Raw genomic sequence first — 20,560 nt, 5'->3', positions numbered from 1 at the left:
TATCCTGCTGGAAGTAGCCATCAGAGGATGGGTACATGGTGGCCATAAAGGGATGGACATGGTCAGAAACAATGCTCAGGTAGGCCGTGGCATTTAAACGATGCCCAATTGGCACTAAGGGGCCTAAAGTGTGCCAAGAAAATATCCCCCACACCATTACACCACCACCACCAGCCTGCACAGTGGTAACAAGGCATGATGGATCCATGTTCTCATTCTGTTTACGCCAAATTCTGACTCTACCATCTGAATGTCTCAACAGAAATCGAGACTCATCAGACCAGGCAACATTTTTCCAGTCTTCAACTGTCCAATTTTGGTGAGCTCTTGCAAATTGTAGCCTCTTTTTCCTATTTGTAGTGGAGATGAGTGGTACCCGGTGGGGTCTTCTGCTGTTGTAGCCCATCCGCCTCAAGGTTGTGCGTGTTGTGGCTTCACAAATGCTTTGCTGCATACCTCGGTTGTAACGAGTGGTTATTTCAGGCAAAGTTGCTCTTCTATCAGCTTGAATCAGTCGGTCCATTCTCCTGTGACCTCTAGCATCAACAAGGCATTTTCGCCCACAGGACTGCCGCATACTGGATGTTTTTCCCTTTTCACATCATTCTTTGTAAACCCTAGAAATGGTTGTGCGTGAAAATCCTAGTAACTGAGCAGATTGTGAAATACTCAGACCGGCCCGTCTGGCACCAACAACCATGCCACGCTCAAAATTGCTTAAATCACCTTTCTTTCCCATTCTGACATTCAGTTTGGAGTTCAGGAGATTGTCTTGACCAGGACCACACCCCTAAATGCATTGAAGCAACTGCCATGTGATTGGTTGATTAGATAATTGCATTAATGAGAAATTGAACAGGTGTTCCTAATAATCCTTTAGGTGAGTGTAGATATCCATGGACATTCCCATATCTTGTCAGCAATGTTGACGGTCACTGTTGCATGTTTAGCTGGAAGTCGCTGCGCTGTGCTCTCATTGAAAATAAATGAGATTGTGTCGCTTTGTCGCTCTGTGTCACTTGTTTTGTGTGATCGGGGCTTTAGAAACCTGTGTATAGTTAGATAAAATGTTTCAACTTCAATGTCATGACCGTATAATGTCTGTAAACTTCACATGATATGCGATTCAAGTGCTTTAACAAAAATAAAATTTTACATTTCTGATCCAGGATGTTTGCCCCAGAGAATTCCATTGTAAGTGTATTACTCTAACTGCATTTTACATCACAAGTCACTGGGATCCAGTAGTTCAGAAATACACAAGAAAAAGAATAAGAAGAAACCTCAAATGTAAATTGAATTAGAGCTGTCACAATACAAAACTTTCTAAGATTCTGATTGGTCACATCTTAGCACTTTACAAATGGTCTGTCTCCACCTTTGTGCAAACAATAATTAGTAACTATAAAATTTATCAGGTTCCCATCATTGGTTTTACAGAACTTATGCACAGATTTCACATGTTATAGGGCACCATAAAGAATCCAAACACTGAATGATTTAGACATTGCAATTGGTGGGCGCTATCTATTTCCCAGGGACTGGAGGTCATCTCCCTAACTTTGGTGGAATGCAGTTTTCTTTTCACCAACTGCAGAAAATAAAGCAGAGCACGACAAATAGCATACAACACAAGGCCTACTAATACACATAGTCACCTAATATGACAATAAAATCATATCATAACTATTAACTCTCTCTTTCTCATTCAATTAATAGTGATTGAATTTTAAATAGACTCAAATGGTTATATAATATTTGATTAATTATGTAATAATTCTAACAGATACATATGTTTGTGAATAAATGCAGTATAATATAAATGCATATACTCCAGGAGCCAGGCTAATTGAATAATCACTGTTATTGCATTTCTCAGATGCCATACATGTTACTTGCACTTTATTCTAAAAGGAAAATGAATTAATATAAAAGAATAAATGAGGATGATAAAAGATGAGAGAGAACTTGTAAGAGTAAAAGTATTTGGATATTAACCCCTTCTCTTATATTATATACTGTATATGTATATATATATATATATATATATATATATATATATATATATATATATATATATATATATATATATTATTATTTTTTTTTAATGACCTTAACCTGTAAACCCAAAAATTCCATTGATTTCTGAGAAGTTGCAGTATTAAATATGAGCATACAATCACGTGCCAAAGTTCTTGCTAATTATATATATATATACATTACCAGCACGTCCTGTCTAGCAAACCAATGACCCCAGCAGCTATCAATGAACATACTTGAAATACAAGAGGAATACTGTAATGTATTCTAGTTTAATATACAAACTTTACAAAGAATGACAATGTGACCAACTGCAAATAAATGCTAACACAATTTCAGGGTTACAGTTGACCTCTCTCCCCCTCTTTTTTCTTTGACTCATCACACCATGCGCTCCTCCTCTTTCTTCTATTTCTAAATTTTCATCAGCATTAATAGCACAAGGTACATTTAGAAGAAGAGGAACCAAGTCATGCTGTCATGTGTAGACTGTTAATGACATTTAAAAATGTTACCACTTCCTTCTAAAGTACCAATTAAATGACACAGATCTCCCTCAGTCCTGCTGCTGAATGTTGCTTTCACTTTCCTTGCAATGATAATGAAATGTGTGCAATGAAGTGGAAAAATCAGCAGCTTATGTCCTCATTTTGATACACGTTTATATAATTTATATCAATATTTATTGTTTATTTTTATTTATTTTTTTTGTGTTAAAGCATTGAGTATTCGACCTGAGTTTACTTTGGAATATGTGAGATTTTTTTAATCATTTTTATAATTTTTATCTTTCCACTTGCTGTCCACACTTGAGACAACAAATACTGATTTTATGTTAGCCCCCTCTGCTGGGAGCTTTCGGTAACGCTCGGCCGGTGTCGCCACAGGGTTATGTCACAGTGTGTCGTAATTAACCCAGAGCTGTGAAACTGCAATTGCTTCATCTTACATAGATGTTTACAGCTTAAATACATACAAAATACTATATTAAATATGTTATATTGAGTGTGATATGTTAATATGGTAACGAATACAAGAAATAAAACCTACCTTTTATTTGAACAGTGAACTTGCTGACTCTGTTTTGACGTCTCTCTGACGTCACATTTAAGGAGGTACTGACAGATAATGGACTATGAGGCGTGTTTGTTTGTGCATGTGTGTGTGTGTGTGTGTGTGTGTGTGTGTGTGTGTGTGTGTGTGTGTGTGTGTGTGTGTGTGTGTGAGTGGGCGGGTTTGGGTGGTTTACCACGACATTTATTTAGGTTACAAACTGGTAATTGCAGGGGTATTATGAGGACATTTCTAGTGTCCCCATAATTTGTTTTGAAAATGTAAAAATGCAGAACGTTTTTTGTGAGGGTTAGGTTTAGGGGTAGGGTTAAGGTTAGGGGATAGAATTTATAGTTAGTACAGTACTATGACATAATCATTATGTAAATGGAAAGTCATTATGAGGATATATCAAAATATCAAAAATATGATATGTCAAAATATCACTGACCTTTATGTGGACTGTTCATTTTCCTACAGGATTTGAAAGAGCAGTTGACAGCAATGACATTGTGAGGCCGTGTATTTACATAAAGTGTGAACTGTCTGGGCCTGTTGTTTGTGAACCAATCAGAACATATTATTGCAAATGAACAATGTTGAGTCAAATATGTTTCAAGAACAGTGATTAAAATGTTTAAAACTGGCTGGAATAAATTGTTGTATATGTGACATGAACTCTGGTGGTGATATGCATAAGAATCACTTCACATTTTGGAAAGTTTTATGTTTGTAGGTTAAGAATAGAACTGTTGTATACTAAACTTAGTAATTAGTACTTAAGTTTAGAGAAATTGTGACAAATGAAAATAAAATCTGGTGATGCAGGATTTTAAATGAAAACTATTGATATATGAAATATGCAACTGTATCTTGTAGAATACACTAATACATAATTTTCTAATTAAAATGTGTGCTTGTGTGTGTAGTTTAAATGTTGTGTTTCATCTAAGGTTGATTATACTATATATGACCATTATAGGCATAGGGCTCAACTTAGGACAAGACAAGAGCATGAGTTAAATACAGCCTTATACTGCTAAACTGCACTGTGTTTTATGTCTTAATATGCTGGACATTCCTATTAAATTTGCATTATTTTCCTATGTTTTTACTTCAAAAACTATATGCCTTTAGTTGTATGTAGGACATATATGATTAAAAATACATTAATATTATGCTATTTATTTATGTGTTTTTTTGCAGCATATATGTCCCTTACAATATTCTGTTGGAACATATAAGAATCACAGTTTTTTTTAGCAAACCTTTTCCATATGGGTAGCCGCACCAACATGTGTGTGTGAGCGTGTGTGTGTGTGCCTGCATACATGCTGATACCCTGGCACTGGTACATAGGAGCCAAACTCACATCATCATCAACAGGATTAACTGTTAACTGTGATCTAAGTGTGAGTGTTTTAGTTGTGCCAACATGGCTACTTCACACTCTTGTAGCTGCTCAGTGGGCATCTAAACTGGCTCTTTAGCCTGGCACCATGAGGAAAACCACAATACCAGATGGAGCGTTCTGCTGCTCTCTCTCTCTCTCTCTCTCTCTCTCTCTCTCTCTCTCTCTCTCTCTCTCTCTCTCTCTCTCTCTCTCTCTCTCTCTATCTCTCTCTCTATCTCATTCAAGCAGGGGCCAGAATGATGTTACTTAAATAAAAGCAGTTCCATTCCATAGTCTGATGTCTCGTGGCAGTAGGACAGAAATGGTAAAGGAAAAGTTCACCCAAAAATGAAAATTCTCTCATCATTTACTCTCCCTCATGCCACCCCAGATGTGTTTGACTTTCTTTCTTCTGCACAACACAAAAGAAGATGCATTCACATGCATTGTATGGACCGTTCGTCTACTGCAGATGAAAGAATGTCATACACATCTAGGATGACACAAGGGTGTGTAAATGGTGAGAGAATTTTCATTTTTGGGTGATCTATCCCTTTAATACATGAACAACGAGATACTGTACATAAGATCCATTATAACCACACGTACAATGTGCTTTCTCTTTTGTTGTCTCTCCAAATAATTGTGAGCTGCACAGACTTGTGTTCTCTGTCTGTTTTATCGGGTGACCCGGTTTCCCTGGCTCGGTCGGTTGCAGTTACCTCACTCTGCTGCGCAGCTATTGGTTCAGCAGCCGACTTTCCTCTCTACGAGTGAAATTGGGCTGCGGTGACGTAAGTAAACGGGCGAGAGAGAGAGAGAGAGAGAGAGAGAGAGAGAGACGCATACCAAGTAGCCGTTTTGCAAGGCACTTGTTTGTTTCTGTCGCTCAGTGGGCTCTCAGTTTTGTACCCAGTGGAGCTGTTCAGTGTTTATCGGTGGTGTCATCGAACAGTCCCCACGCTCACGGAAACGCTGACCCATGAAATAGCGTACTGCAGCGTTGCGAGCGCGTGAGGAAGGGGGGAGCAAGACACTTTTTTCCCTGCATCTCTGCTTGGTAGACTGGAGAAGCAGGTGCACATTTGGGTGGGAGAGAAATAGCGAGCGAGCGAGAGAGAGAGAGAGAGAGAGAGAGAGAGAGAGAGAGAGAGAGAGAGAGAGAGAGAGAGAGAGAGAGTAATCAAGAGAGATGTAGGGAGGCGGGGTAGAGTCGCGCGCGTGGATCTCGCCGTCGCAGTCCTCCGCTAGGATGTATCCAACGTCCACGCTCCTGCTGCGCGTATAAACGGCATTGTATGTGCCATTCTGTTTCTCGGGGTTCGGATGGTAGCTACGCACGGTCCCTACACAATTCAACCGGGAAATCAACGCACACCAGCCATGGCGCTGGTCATGGAACCCATCAGCAAATGGTCCCCGAAGCAGGTGCTGGACTGGATGAAAGGTAAAATAAATAAATAAATAAATATAAATATATATGTTTGTTCCTCCGCATTCACTCTGCATTACATATAGCCTATGGGAGAAGAATGGGTATGCGTGAAGACCGTCTGGTTGCATGCAGGCTCTGGACTGATAAGCCTCGTGCCTCTGACTGTGCCGTGCAGTGAAGTATTGATCGCGCTTGTGTGCCATTTTGCGACTCTGCTCGGCGCACCATGGTGTGTGTGTGTGATCCATACACGCGTCGCGCAAGAGGGGGTGTGCGTGTGGTCTTGGGGTGCGTGGCGTGTATGTGTGTGTGTGTGTGCGCGCGCGCGCGTGTTTTGCAAGTAGATGAGCAAAAAAGGTTAATGTGATACAATGGACGACATTGCGCTTTGACATAATCACATACATACATAACGTACACACTCAGAGACAGAGAGAGGCTGTTTTCAGCTTCAGTGAATAAATCTCTCTCTTGCGCGCGCAGTGACAACTAGCACCATGGACAGAACCAGGCCGGCGCGCGTTGTGCCTGTTTCGCTGTGCTGCGGTGCGGATGCGCGTAATCTTGGGACCAGAAGAGGGATGACGGTATCTGTGGAAACCAGCTGAGCCTCATACAGTCCCCCACCCCACACAAACGCTCGGGGAAACACATAGGGATAGAGTATCGGATGAATGCCGCTTGCAGACACAAGTCACACTGTGTGTGTTTCTTCATGCATTTATAGCGTAGGGACACGTTAAAGTGGCCTTTTCTGCTCGGAAAAAATTTACGAAACTGTGGAAACACAGAAATCTTCTGTGGAGATGACATGTTTAGAAAGGCTGATAGGAGGTACATATATGCGTCTAAAAGTAGAACACAATGGAGCAGCTGTGGTATAGAGACAGAGGGCCAAAATACCAGCACGATCAGACCTAATCTAAAGTGAAGTTTAAGGGTATTCGTGCACATGACATTCAGCTGCTCATAATCTCTACCCCATGAGCATTTCAAAGGTCAGAAAGCATTTGCCACTAACCCAATAACAGACAAGTGTACACTAGAGAATCAATATTAGTTTTGATCTTTTTGTCCAAAACAGCCATATTGTAATGCTCTAAATGAAATGCTTTCATAGACCCATGTAGGCTGAAGACTATTATATGCCACTGAGACATTCATCTTAAGGCTCCACATAGACTGCTGACCAATCTCTCTTTCACTATGAGTGGTATTAATGTGTTTCCTTTTGAAACAGTTTTTCACAGATGGACCAGTCCTCTATTTTAGAGGGTTCACGGTTGTGCAGGATGGTTTCCATTTTCAGGAACACTGTTTCCTTCTCATATGGAGAAATAACTGTAAACCAGATGCTTGTGGATAATTTTCATAATTATTGCTGATGAAGTGTATGTGAGAGCAACTGATACAGGGTCAGTCAGGTTCTGATACTTGTTTTTTCCAAGCTTAGCATCAGAATTTCTTAGACGTTCTGCATGAGCAAATAACTGTGAGTGTTTTACTGCTTTGTATTGCATTGTTTATGAAATTGCATTTACTCTTTACTGCATTGTATTTATTGTTTGCTGTCTTGGGGCAGCTGTCATTGCTATTTTATGGATGTTGTGTGTGTATCTCAGTCTTTTTGTATCCTTGGCTGAACAACAATTAAGTTGTCGTGGTGCAGAGATGTGGCATGCACTGATGAGATCTGTATGAATAATTTGCCTCTTTTAACTTTGCAGGCATCTAGTAATATGAAACTCTGCTGAGCACCTTTTTTGGACCTTTACTGCATACGTTTGAAAAATCTTCATGCAGCTTGGGATGTGATAAGGTCTTAGGCCAGAGACAACTGTTAGGCTTGTGGCTATGTTTGATTTAGGGTTTCAGTGAAATGTTATTGTAGAGGTTAAAAGGATAGTTCACCCAAAAAAGAAAATTCTCTCATCATTTACGCACCCACATGCCATCCCAGATGTCTATTACTTTCTTTCTTCTGCAGAACACAAATGTAGATTTTTTGAAAAATATCTCAGCTCTGTAGGACCACAAAATGCAAGTGAATGCATGCTAATTGTGAAGCTCCAAAAACCACACAAAGGCAGTATAAATGTAATACACAAGGCTCTATTGCAGTGGTTCCCAACCCTGTTTCAGGAGGTCCCCACAACACAGCATATCTTCCTAATCAAACACACCTGATTCAACTCATCAGCTTGTTAATCTAGACTCAAAGACCTGAACTGGGTGTGTCAGAACAGGGAGGAACAGGGTTGGGAACCAATGCTCTAGTGGTTAAATCCAGGTCTTCTGAAGTGATCCAATCGATTTTGGGTTGAGGCCGACCAATAGTGGATCTTACCAAAACCGATAACAAAGTTGGGCAGCACCTGCCGATAACCAGTTAATCAACCGATAGTTTTTAAAATTTATACTGAATGAAAAAAATAACACTCAAATTAAAATAGTTATTAAAATAATATATATATATATATATAAATATTAATATAGATGAACTAATATACAAATTTTAATGTCAGCTGATTTTTAAATGAACGTTGTTACCTTAGTCCACAAGAGGGGGCAATAAATAAAAAACAAATCAGCATCTTTATATTATTGCAGAGAACATTCATATCCTGGCTGTTAACAAAGAGCATTTAATTTTCAACTAATGTGCATAAAATAAATAAATAAAAAGTTTTAGTCGGTCCATATTCTCAAATGTTAAGTCAAAAGTAAAATGAGGGGGGAAAACGCTTCAATAGACAGTTCACATGATGTTACACATGCACTGATTCCTACTACTCCAGACTCACTGCTTCATAATAACAGTGAAATACCACATTGTTTTTTTATTCAATACAGTTGTGTGTAGGATAGCAATATTCCCATATAGCAGAGGTATCCGGCTGAACTCGGCAGTGAAGCGGCTCAGACTATGAGCCCAGGCCAGGGGCTGTTCAAACAGCTGGAACACAACAGGCTGGATCTCAAGACACACATTTCCAAGTTGAACATCTTTCCTCACAAAGCATTTAAACAACCCCTTGCTTAATCTGAGAAATGCTTATAAGACAGCAAGAAGCAATGGCCCAAGACCTCCACCAACTGTAAGGGACATTTCACACTGAACGCTTTTGTTTTTCTATGTAAATGTGTTTTAGACAAACATTTTAGTTTCCCTTTGTTTTGGTTTATTTGGCATCTCGTGCAGGAGCACTGTTTTTTAGATAATGTGTCTAATTAAAAAGAACTTTAAAAGCATACTGGGACACCTGCTTTTCTGTGATCGGAAACCATCTTATTACAGTGAGCCTTTTGCAAATAACCTATAGTTCCAGAAAACTTTTATCGGTGTAGATTAATCAGCAAAACCGATATATCAGTCGACCTCTAATTTTTGGTGAGAACAGACCAAAATGTAACTAGTTTTTCACTGTACATTTGCCATTTTAGTTTCTAGGCACAATCATTATTTCAAGCCTGATTACGGTACACTTCCTAGTACCTGACGCACCCCTGTGGTCACATGAAAGGAACACACACACACACACACACACACACACACACACACACACACACACACACACACACACACACACACACACACACACACACACACACACACACACACATCTTCTATCCCACCTAACACAACCCCTAAACCTAACCCTCACGGAAAACTTTCTGCATTTATACATTTTCAATAAAACATCGTTTAATATGTTTTTTAAAGCTTTTTAAATTATGGGTACACAAGAAATGTCCTCATAAAGCACATTTATAGCATAATACCCTTGTAATTACCAGATTGTAACATAAAAAATTGTCATCTTAAACCACATATCATGCCCCCCCCCCCCCAATATATAATAAACATTCATAATTAAACTAATCTTCTCTCTCCCCATCTCTTCCCTGAGAGTCCCCCAAAACCACCAAATACCTACCCCACTTTCTGATAAACAAGTCCCTAAACCCCAGCTTTCTACCAGCCACCTCCTCTAAAGCTGCCATCCTCCCCAGCTCAGCACACCACTCCAGAAATGATGGCACTCCATCCGACTTCCAACCCCTTAAAATAATTTGTCTGCCAATCATAATTTTAGTCAGAACTCAATTTGTTATATATTTATCCCCCAAATGTATGACCAACCCATCTCCCTAAATACAAAGTCTGGGGCAAAGTTAAAATTTGAGTTCCCAAAACATCACACAAATAACTCTTAACCTTCAACTAAAAATCTTGAATCTTATCACCCCCCAAAATACATGGGATGTGTCTCCAACTTCTGATTGGCATCACCAGCAGGTAGGGTGTGTCTTTAAAATCAAGCCTATATAATCTAGAGGAGGTCCAATAAAATCTATGTAAAATCTTAAATTGCATAAGGCGAACCCTTGCATCTCTAAATGCAGACTTACATTTTTTTAGAATCCTTGCCCACACTCCTTCCTCCAATACCAAGCTTAAATCTTTCTCCCATAATCTCTTAATAGAAGTTAAAGCTCCGTCCCCCAAACTCTGAATTAACAGGGAATAATATAATGATGCCTCATGACCTTTTCCAAAAGCAGTAAGAGTATCTCTCCCAGAGTATCTGCTGGTTTAGGGGGTGTCTGCTACTCCCAAAAACAATACAGATCAGCTGGCGCAGCTGTAAATACCTAAAGAATTGAGATCTTGGAATCCCAAAATGATGAACCAAATTCTCAAAAGATCTCAACCCTCCACTCTCACCGAGTATAGTAACCCCCCTCATAATCCACTCTGACAGCAGAAAAGGGATTTATTAATACATAATTTAGGGTTCAGCCATATGCTTGAGGCAACATTTAAATAAATGTCTGAATTAAACACTCTGGACACTTTTGTCCATACTGATTGAAAATGCAAGAGAACATGGTGAAACTGTTCAATATAAATCCAGGGAGGGGCTCTTTTAAGTGGAAGAGACCAATGGGCCAAATATCTGAGACCGAATGCATAATAATAAAACAAAATCTTGGGTAGGCCTAGCCCACCTTTGTCAATCGGGCCTATGCAATTTATTGAATGTAATCTGGGATGCTTACCATTCCAAATGAAGGACTTTGCTATGCTACCAGATTGCTTGAAATAAGAGAGGGGGACATCTACAGGGAGAGATTGTAGCAGGTAGTTTAATTTCAGAATACAAGTAATTTGAAAAACATTAACCTTCCCAATCATAAATAAATGTATTGAAGCCCACCTGGCCACATCACTCGAAAACTAAGGGTCAAAATGAACCCAAATACTTAATGCCCAGTTTAAAGCCATTACTGGGCAGTACGCTGTCAGAGCCAAAGCTTTGGATTTAGACCCATTGATTTGGTATCCCGAGAACTTAGAAAAGGAATTAATAATTCTATGGAGGCAAGGCATTGATCTAATGGGGTCAGAGACGAATAATAAAATATCCTCATCGTAAAGAATAATCTTATGTGCCACACCTCCTGCCACCACCCCTGGAAAATCATCTTCCCTTCTTATCGCAGCTGCCAGGTGCCCCTATCCAGAGTAAAATAATCTGAAATGAATTCATTTGTTTGTACCACTGCTACCGGGTGTCTACAAAGTAACTTAATCCATCCAATAAAAGTATTCCCAAACCCGTATATTTCCAAAATCTTAAAAAGATAATCCCAATCAAATGCCTTTTCAGCATCAAGTGAGATCTAGCTAAATTATTTCCTGCTTTGTCACCTGACTCAAAGTATGACTGTCTTGCCCTGAATAGCTAAAACTCCATCTTCTGTGACAAAATAGTATTATATCCAAATTCTACCATATCAAATGCCTTTTCCTTAGATTATATCCATATTCTACCATATCAAATGCCTTAGATTTGATCCAAGATGGCGGCGCGGTAGCACGCATTGATCCACATTGGTGCTATTTTTGTTAAAAAAGCCCGACTTTTGCAGCACATGGACATCAGAGCAACCGGTGTTCGTGTCTACCATCGCCAGACACTACTAAAATATAAGACTCATGCAAAAATCAAGCTGCATGATGACCTGCAGGAGGCACTAAGCATACTCGGCTTGCTGCGGAAACCAGGCCTCCAGTCCTCGGCGTCGCCTGATGCCGGTGGCCGGGGGAAAGGACGTCGTAAGCGGTGTGCAAGAAAGCGGAAGCGCGGCAAGAGGGCGGGGGGTCCATGCTAGGCTAAAAACAAACCCTAGCCGGCCGGCTCTCCCGTCTATCCTGCTCTAAAATGTTTGCTCCCTGGACAATAAACTGGACTATATCCGACTCCACCAGGCTACGCAGCGTGAGTTTAGAGATTGCTGCGTCTTTGTTTTCACGGAGACGTGGCTCAGCGACAGAGTTCCGGATGCCGCCATTCAGCTAGACGGGCTCGCCTCGTTTCGTGACTCGCGGTGGTGGCTTGTGTGTTTACATCAACACGGAATGGTGCAAGAACTCTATGCTAGTCTCTAGTTACTGTTCATCGCCGTTGGAGCTTGTGACTGTTAGATGCAGACCTTTTTATCTACCACGAGAATTCACCACTGTTTACATAACCGGAGTTTACATTCCCCCCAGCGCTAACGCTAAGGAAGCGCTCTGTGAACTGTATGGGGCTATGAGCGAACTGCAGAACGCTCACCCCGACGGACTGTTTATTGTCGCCGGAGAGTTCAACCATGTGAATCTCAAGACAGTGCTCCCTAAATTCCATCAGTATGTGGACTTTGCAACGAGAGGGGCGAAAGCGCTTGATCTTGTTTACACAAACATCGCAGGCGCGTACCGGGCGGAGCCCCGCCCCACCTCGGCTACTCAGACCACATCTCTGTTATGTTAATTCCAGCATACAGACCGCTCGTCAGACGCACAAAACCGCTTCAGAAGCAGGTGAAAACCTGGCCAGCAGGAGCCATCTCTGCTCTTCAGGACTGTTTTGAGTGTACTGACTGGCACATGTTCAGGGAGGCTGCAACATATGGTGATTCTACCAACTTAGAGGAATACACAGCATCAGTGACCAGCTACATCAGCAAGTGCATTGATGATGTCACTTTCTCCAAGACCATCACCACATGCTCCAACCAGAAGCCGTGGTTGACTGCGAAGGTGCGCACGCTGCTGAGGTCCCGAGACTCCGCCTTCAGAGCAGGCGATAAGGCAGCCCTAAGAACAGCTAGGGCCAAACTGTCACGGGCAATCAGAGAGGCAAAGTGCGCACACGCCCAGAGAATCCACAGTCACTTCCAGGACAGCGGTGACACGCGGCACATGTGGCAGGACATCCAGGCCATCACCAACTACAGGACAACATCAGTTGCCTGTGACAAAGATGCCTCCCTTCCAGATGCGCTGAACAACTTCTACGCTAGGTTTGAAGTGCAGAACGACGTTGTGGCGAGGAAGACCACCCCTCCTCCCAACAACCAGGTGCTCTGTCTTACCACGGCAGATGTGAGGAAAACTCTACGCAGAGTCAACCCACGGAAGGCTGCTGGACCAGACAACATTCCTGGCAGAGTGCTCAGAGGATGTGCAGACCAGCTAGCAGATGTTCTTGCCGACATCTTCAACATCTCTCTGAGCAGCGCCATCGTTCCAACGTGCTTCAAGGCCACCACCATCATCCCCATGCCAAAGAAGTCTTCAGTGTCCTGCCTCAACGACTACCGTCCCGTCACACTTACACCTATCATCATGAAGTGCTTCGAGAGGCTCGTCATGAGGCACATTAAGACCCAGCTGCCCCCCTCACTAGACCCACTGCAGTTTGAGTATCGTCCAAACCGTTCAAAAGAGATGGTTGTTGACTTTAGGAGAGCACAAGGTGAACACACTACGCTGAACATCGACGGCTCCTCTGTGGAGATCGTCAAGAGCACCAAATTCCTTGGTGTTCACCTGGCGGAGAACCTCACCTGGTCCCTCAACACCAGCTCTATCACCAAGAAAGCCCAGCAGCATCTCTACTTTCTTCGAAGTCTGAGGAAAGCACATCTCCCACCCCCCATCCTCACTACATTCTATAGAGGGACTATTGAGAGCATCCTGAGCAGCTGCATCACTGCCTGGTTTGGGACTTGCACCGTTTCGGACCGCAAAGCCCTGCAGAGGATAATGAGGACAGCTGAGAAGATCATTGGGGTCTCTCTTCCCTACATCAAAGACATTTACAAAAAACACTGTATCCGCAAAGCAACCAGCATTGTGGACGACCCTACACACCCCTCACACAAACTCTTTACCCTCCTGCCGTCTGCATTCGGGCCCTCACGGCCAGACTGTGTAACAGCTTCTTCCCCCAAGCCATCAGACTCCTCAATACTCAGAGACTGGTTTGACACACACACACACGTGTCCTGAGTTGCACTTTAATTACTGTCACTTTATAACTGTCTGCTACCTCAATAACTGCTATGTGCATAGAACACTATCTCATAGTATGTTATGTTTACGTTTTTAGAAACTGTCATCTTTTTGCACTACTGTGTACTGGTCGGCGCTGCACTGTGTCTATTGTCCTGTTCATTGTCAGACATTTGTTGTACTGTCCCATACTTTGCACATGTTCACACGTGCACTTTATATAGGTATATATAGGTATTTTATATAGGTATTTTATTTCGTTGTGCTGTCTCATGTGGTCCTGTGTTGGTCCTTTGTTGTTTTTATGTAGCACCATGGTCCTGGAGGAACGTTGTCTCGTTTTGCTGTGTACTGTACTAACTGTATATGGTTGAAACGACAATAAAAACCACTTGACTTGACTTGACTTTTCAGCATCAAGTGAGATGGCAGCAACCGGAGTCTGATCATTCGCCACTGACCATATAATATTGATGAAATGCTGAATGTTATCAGAAGAGCTGCGCCCCAAATAAACCCCAAATAAACCCCATCTGATCTATATATATATAAGAGATTTTATAACTTTACTTAATCAGTTAGCCAACATTTTTGACAATATTTTAAGGTCTAGCTGGATCAGGGAAATTGGATGGTAACTATTACACTCGCTTGGATCTTTGCCCCTTTTAAGGATCAGACTGATTCTGGCTTGTGTCATGGTTGGCGGAAGCTTTCCATTCTTTAATGATTTCGTATAAACGTCTAACAAAAACTGAGCCAGTTCTGAAGCATAAGATCTAAAAAATTCAGTGGCAAATCCATCTGGCCCAGGAGTCTTACCTGTGGGAAAGGCCTTAATTACCTTGCCAAGCTGAAAGCCAAATTATCTCAGAATCAAGAGACATTTCTTTGCTCAGTCATCAGTTTAGTGAGTTCTAATGGTTCCACAATGTTCCTAATATCTTCATCAGTAGATGAAGACGTGGAACTATAAAGATCCAGATACAATTCTTTAAAAGCAATATTAATATCAACAGCCGAGGTAAATATTTCCCCACAAGCATATTTCACTGAGGGAATGGTAAAAAAAAGACTCTCTCTGCTTTATGTATCTAGCCAAATGATTCCCTGCTTTGTCACCTGACTCAAAGTATGAATGTCTTGCCCTGAATAGCCAAAAACATTTCTTTGACAAAATAGTATTATATCTGTATTTCAATCGGGTCAATTCTCTGAGGCCATCAGATGACATTCAGTGCTTCAGCTCTGCCTCGGCACTTTTAATACTCCCTTCCACCACCACGTTATTACAGAGACAATCCCCCCAGAGCAACCTGGAGTTAAGTGTCTTGCTCAAGGACACAATGGTGGTGGCGGCAACCTTCTGCTTACCAGTTCTGTGCTTTAGCCCACTATGCCACCTGCCACCTCCAGCAATCAGCAACAGATGAAATAAGGGACTTAGATATATATATATATATATATATATATATATATATATATATATATATATGTATATATATATGAGTCGATCCAAACAGTCCATGTACACCTATGAGAGTCCCCGTGACCAGATTGCCCAAATCTTTTTGTTATGTAATTTTATTGACAGAATTACATAACAGAAAATAATCTATAAAACAAACTCCAGCCAATAAGCGTAATAAACACAAAATAACATGTAGATTCATCCACATAACTGTTCCTCCACAGAACAAGCTCCAGCCGCTAGCGGAACCAGCACAACAAAAAAAAAAGTTTAGTTTCCTTGGACAGTCAAACGAATGTTCAGTAAGCTGGCCCATTCGACCGATAAATGAGTGCAACAAAAGACCCAATCACCCAATGTCCTGCAAGAGATGTTCCACAAAACAAACTCTAGGCCACAGGAGGCATAAGCACCAAAAACGTGCAGATTTATCCACAAGCTGTCCCAAAGAAAAGATATTACACAAAACAAACTCCAGACGTTAAGCGCAACCAGCACAACAAGGAACAAAGAAGGTGCTCAACTTCCTCGGGCAGTCGAGTGTATGTTCAGTGAGTTAGGCCCACTAAACAAAAACATGAAAATCACCAAAGGGCTTACTCACTCTAATGTTTTTATGAAGGAAAGAGCTTGCTGTGGGCATGTAAATTCTCTACGGCCATCCTTAGCATCTATTCTCAGTTTGGAAACATCAGAGCAAACGCGATCTTCCGTTGGTGTAAGAGTTTCTTGCATTCCTGGAATCGATCACGTTTCTCTTTTGTCGAATTCACAAAGTCTGGGAACAAGAAAATTCTGTAGTTCTTCCAAGAAAGCTTTAATTTACTACTCGCCTCGCGTAACACAAGATCTTTATCGGATGATCTCAGAAATGTTACCAGAATTGCTCGGGGCCTGTCTCCCTCCACGGATCTGCGAGCTGGGACCCTGTGAGCTGGGACCCTGTGAGCTCGCTTGATTTCCAGCTTATGGCATGTTATGTTGAGTAGACTCGGGATGAGCTCGTCTAGGAATTTCACCATATCTCTGCCTACTTCATGCTCAGGAATTCCAACAATTCCGATGTTGTTTCAATTACGATTCTCCAAATCCTCCAGTTTTCCCCCAAAGCACTGCAAGTCTGTCTTGGTCGCTAGTGGATTAACAGCTACTTACCTCTCTGATTACTCCAGATAATCAATCTGTTTTTCGACGTCCGACAATCTTGTAACCAACTCAGAGAATTTCACCTGCATGGAAGTGATCGATCAACGTATTACAGACAAATCCTCCAAGTCTGCTATGACGTTTGTCAGCATTACAGACATACTGGACAGTTGACACTGAATTTCTCACACCGCATTTTCCAAACTAAGTCCCTGGTCTGCGGGCCTGTCTGGGGTTCAGCTTGAGCATGTAAGTTTATTTTTAAATCTCCAGAGTGCGAGGATTTTGACATATTGTCTTCATAAAACAGTTAAGAATTAGGGTGTATCGAATCTCACCGTTTTGTTACATAAAAAGAATGAAAAACTAGCAAAGTGCGCAGAGCTCGCCGCTCACACTTCCGACCCTCGCATGGTGTCACGTGACTATAAATCATGAACTTCAAGGAGACTGCTGATGTCAAGGTTTATAGTAAAAAAGGAGCTATACATTATTTTGGTCTGTTCTCACCTAAAATCTTTTAGATCACTTCAGAAGACATGAATTAAATCACTGGAGTCTTATGGATTACTTTTATTCTGCCTTTATGTGTTTTTTTTTTTTAGCTTCAAACTTCTGGCCACCATGCACTTACATTTTGTGGACCTACAAAGCTGAGATATTCTTCTAAAAATCTTTGTTTGTGTTCTGTAGAAGAAAGAAAGTCTTACACATCTGGGATGGCATGAGGGTGAGTAAATGTTGAAAGAGTCTAATTTTTGGAGTTTAACTATTTGCATTTTCTTTGTAACTATGGTATGCTATAATATTATAGGTCATGGCCTTAACCACCATAGACATAGAGGGGGACTTAATTTTCCTGCCCAATCTTGAACATTTGATTACATCCTTAGTAAGGTGAAGTTGACATTGTAATCCTCCAAAACATGTTTGACAGAGCAGAGTTCTTTGCTCGTATTGCTTACCTGTCACTTATCACAGCATTAATCTCCAGCTCTCTCTGTTATCAAAATGAACCCACACTTTTTAAGCCACTGGCTCACTGGTTTTATCTAATGAAACCTTATCAGAGACTTAGTGGTTTCATTTGCAAGCCTGTTGTTTGTATCCCTGCAGCTGTATTGGTGTACAGTATTCTTATTGGCACTTTAAGGTTTTATTTGAATATTTGACTGGTGGTTTTAGTTTCATATTGAAAAAAATCTAACTAAATAAATGTGCTGTTACTTTGTAAGTATGTTTGGTAAGAAATCTTCTGCCTAGAGTAGCAATATAAATACATAAAAGTCAAATGAAGTCAAATTATTTTTATTTGTATATTTTTTTTATTTGAGCTTTTCCCAATTCACATAATTCCAAAGCAGCTTTACTGAAAATCAGTTGTAATGTCTGTAACCAAGCTGCCAAAACGACTCGTTCTCCTCCACACTGTGATGTCACACTGTGGTTGATCTTTGCACCTGACCTACTTTACCTTATTACTTCTTTAGCGGTAAACAGTAAGATGGCAAAGAGAGATTAGGCCAGTCAAGAGCAGAGAGACAGAACAGTGTCCATTTACTGTCAAGTAATAAAAAATTATACAAATAAAAAATATTTGACTTAATTTGACTTTTATGTTTCAATGTTATTCTACTTTGGCAAAAAAAAAAAAAAAAAATCTAAATTGTCTCTCTTTGCACTGTCAAACAAACAAGTGACAGCCAGTGCTGAAGCATTTTACCAATAGCATCATTCAATCACTGCCAACCATGTTAAAATAAAATTATACATTACAAATTCTGAATCTATGTACTGATCACCATTGTACCATGTCTGCCAAACATGTTGAGTGGTCCAAACATCATCTACAGCCTGAAATTGAATTTTTTCTAGACTAGACTGCATAGGAATAGATATATGATGCTCCCTTGCTGCCTATTTTGTGAACTATTTAACCTGCAGTGTGCTGTTTGTCTCCACTGGTCTCGGAACAGTTTGAAATACACCTTATGTTCATTCTAACTCCATATTAAGCATCTGAAAGCAAAAAAGTTTCTCAATGTTAAAATGCACAATAAATATAAGATTAAATATAGGGAAAAAAGGCCTATAATCCATGTCAGTGGTCAGGGCCACCCATAAGGGGGAAAAAGGGTGACAGTTTTCAGGAGCCCAGCAACTGAAAGAGGGCCTAAGAGAGATAGATCAACATACCTGATAGTGCAGCAACCCCGCTATGATGTCCATAGATCGGCCGCTGGAGATTGCCCACGTCAATTTCCGGCACACCATCATATACCAGCACACCCCCCTGTTGGGCGGTTCTGTCAGTGGTCTCCAGATGTAGTTTTGTTTCCGTTTCTCCCAAAGACAAACTGTGATGTGATCTACGCCATATTTTGAAAAAAAGGGCGGTGAACATATTCTTTCAATCAATGTAACTTTCAAAGACAGGAATCAAATAAATGGTCTCCAAAATGCATTATGGGGCTTATCTGAAGCTGAAACAGAAGCAACTGGCACTGCACAGTCTATGGAGTGCTTGGATGTTTGCGAGCATGTGTTTGCAAGTGTGTGTTTGATCATTTTCTAAGGGGTTTCCTAACGATGACTCACCTCTCTCAGTGGGAGGGACCTGATGCATTTTCCCCTTCGTCAGCTGTTCTTGGATCAGCTGCATCGAGTAATGCATTAGCGCAGATGTGAAATTGTGGGCCTTAAAAGAGAAGAATGGGCTTAAAGACATGATGATGATGAATGTGTGTGTGCGCATGCGTGTGTTTCTTTAAGGAGATCTTTATGGCCTGTTATGTTTCAGAACTGAACGTATCAACCATCTGCATGATTATTACATGCAAAAGCTTGGATGTGAAGTGTGTGAGTACATTTGCAGTGTATGTGTTTGTGTGTGCCTTTCTCATATGGATGCGAGTGTGTGTTCATGTAGGACTGTAGGAAATGGAGGCCTTTATCATTCCCTGTGCAGGCTTACCTCCCCGTCTCCAAGCAACGGTTGCCAGGCAGCTTATATAGATAGAGCAGAACGAGCGAATGGAAAGAATGAGCATGAGAGAGCGTGTTTAGTTGAAGGACATCTTACACATACACATTCACACATACGTTGTAAGATAACACACAGGCCATAAAGAGCTTCTATGTGTGTATTTGAGACAACAGAGCTGGTTATGAAGGACATATGAGCTTGTTTGTTTCTGCAACTTCAGTATGTCCCATCTGAAAAATCACCCTTGTGCAGCCAACTTCATACTCTGAGAAATAAGTGTATGCCACGGTTTCAAGAAATGCATGCGTGTGTATGTGTTTATCTCTGTAGTGAAAGGAGCTGCATACCCCGTGTTTTAAAGTTATACTTAAAGGTGCACACTGAAATGTTTTCCTCATTAAAAAGTTATACTGTTAAAAAAATTATTTCAATTTTGAAATAGTAACCTTATAAATCTAATATAATCATGACTGGCAGCTGAAAGTGGACCTCTGGAGACTGAAGTTCCCAGAGCACATTGAGAAAACAAGACTCAGGCCAGACGTGGTCTTAACATCTGACTCCTCAAAGCAAGTAGTGATCTTGGAACTTACAGTCCCCTGGGAAGACCGCATAGAGGAAGCCCATGAGCGGAAGAGGGCCAAATACCTTGAGCTGCTAGAGGCCTGGAGAGGGAATGGATGGAA

The 20,560-nt window shown here is 41.0% G+C and overlaps 1 protein-coding gene across 2 annotated transcripts in view; it reads left to right on the top strand.

The window, feature by feature from the left end:
• Positions 1 to 5,681: 5,681 nt before the first annotated feature.
• Positions 5,682 to 20,560, top strand: part of LOC127643131 (connector enhancer of kinase suppressor of ras 2-like) — a 62,559-nt gene continuing 47,680 nt past the window's right edge. For both annotated transcript variants that reach the window (XR_007970459.1, XM_052125713.1), the window contains exon 1: positions 5,682 to 5,933. Coding sequence is in view for 1 of the 2 variants with exons in the window: in XM_052125713.1 (XP_051981673.1) it covers positions 5,813 to 5,933 (121 nt within the window). In the remaining variant the exon portion in view is untranslated. The remainder of the gene's footprint in view (positions 5,934 to 20,560) is intronic.

The sequence above is a fragment of the Xyrauchen texanus genome, chromosome 4 (genome assembly GCF_025860055.1).
Source record: "Xyrauchen texanus isolate HMW12.3.18 chromosome 4, RBS_HiC_50CHRs, whole genome shotgun sequence".
Taxonomy (NCBI): Eukaryota; Metazoa; Chordata; class Actinopteri; order Cypriniformes; family Catostomidae; genus Xyrauchen; species Xyrauchen texanus.
This window is presented reverse-complemented; position numbering and strand designations above follow the sequence as displayed.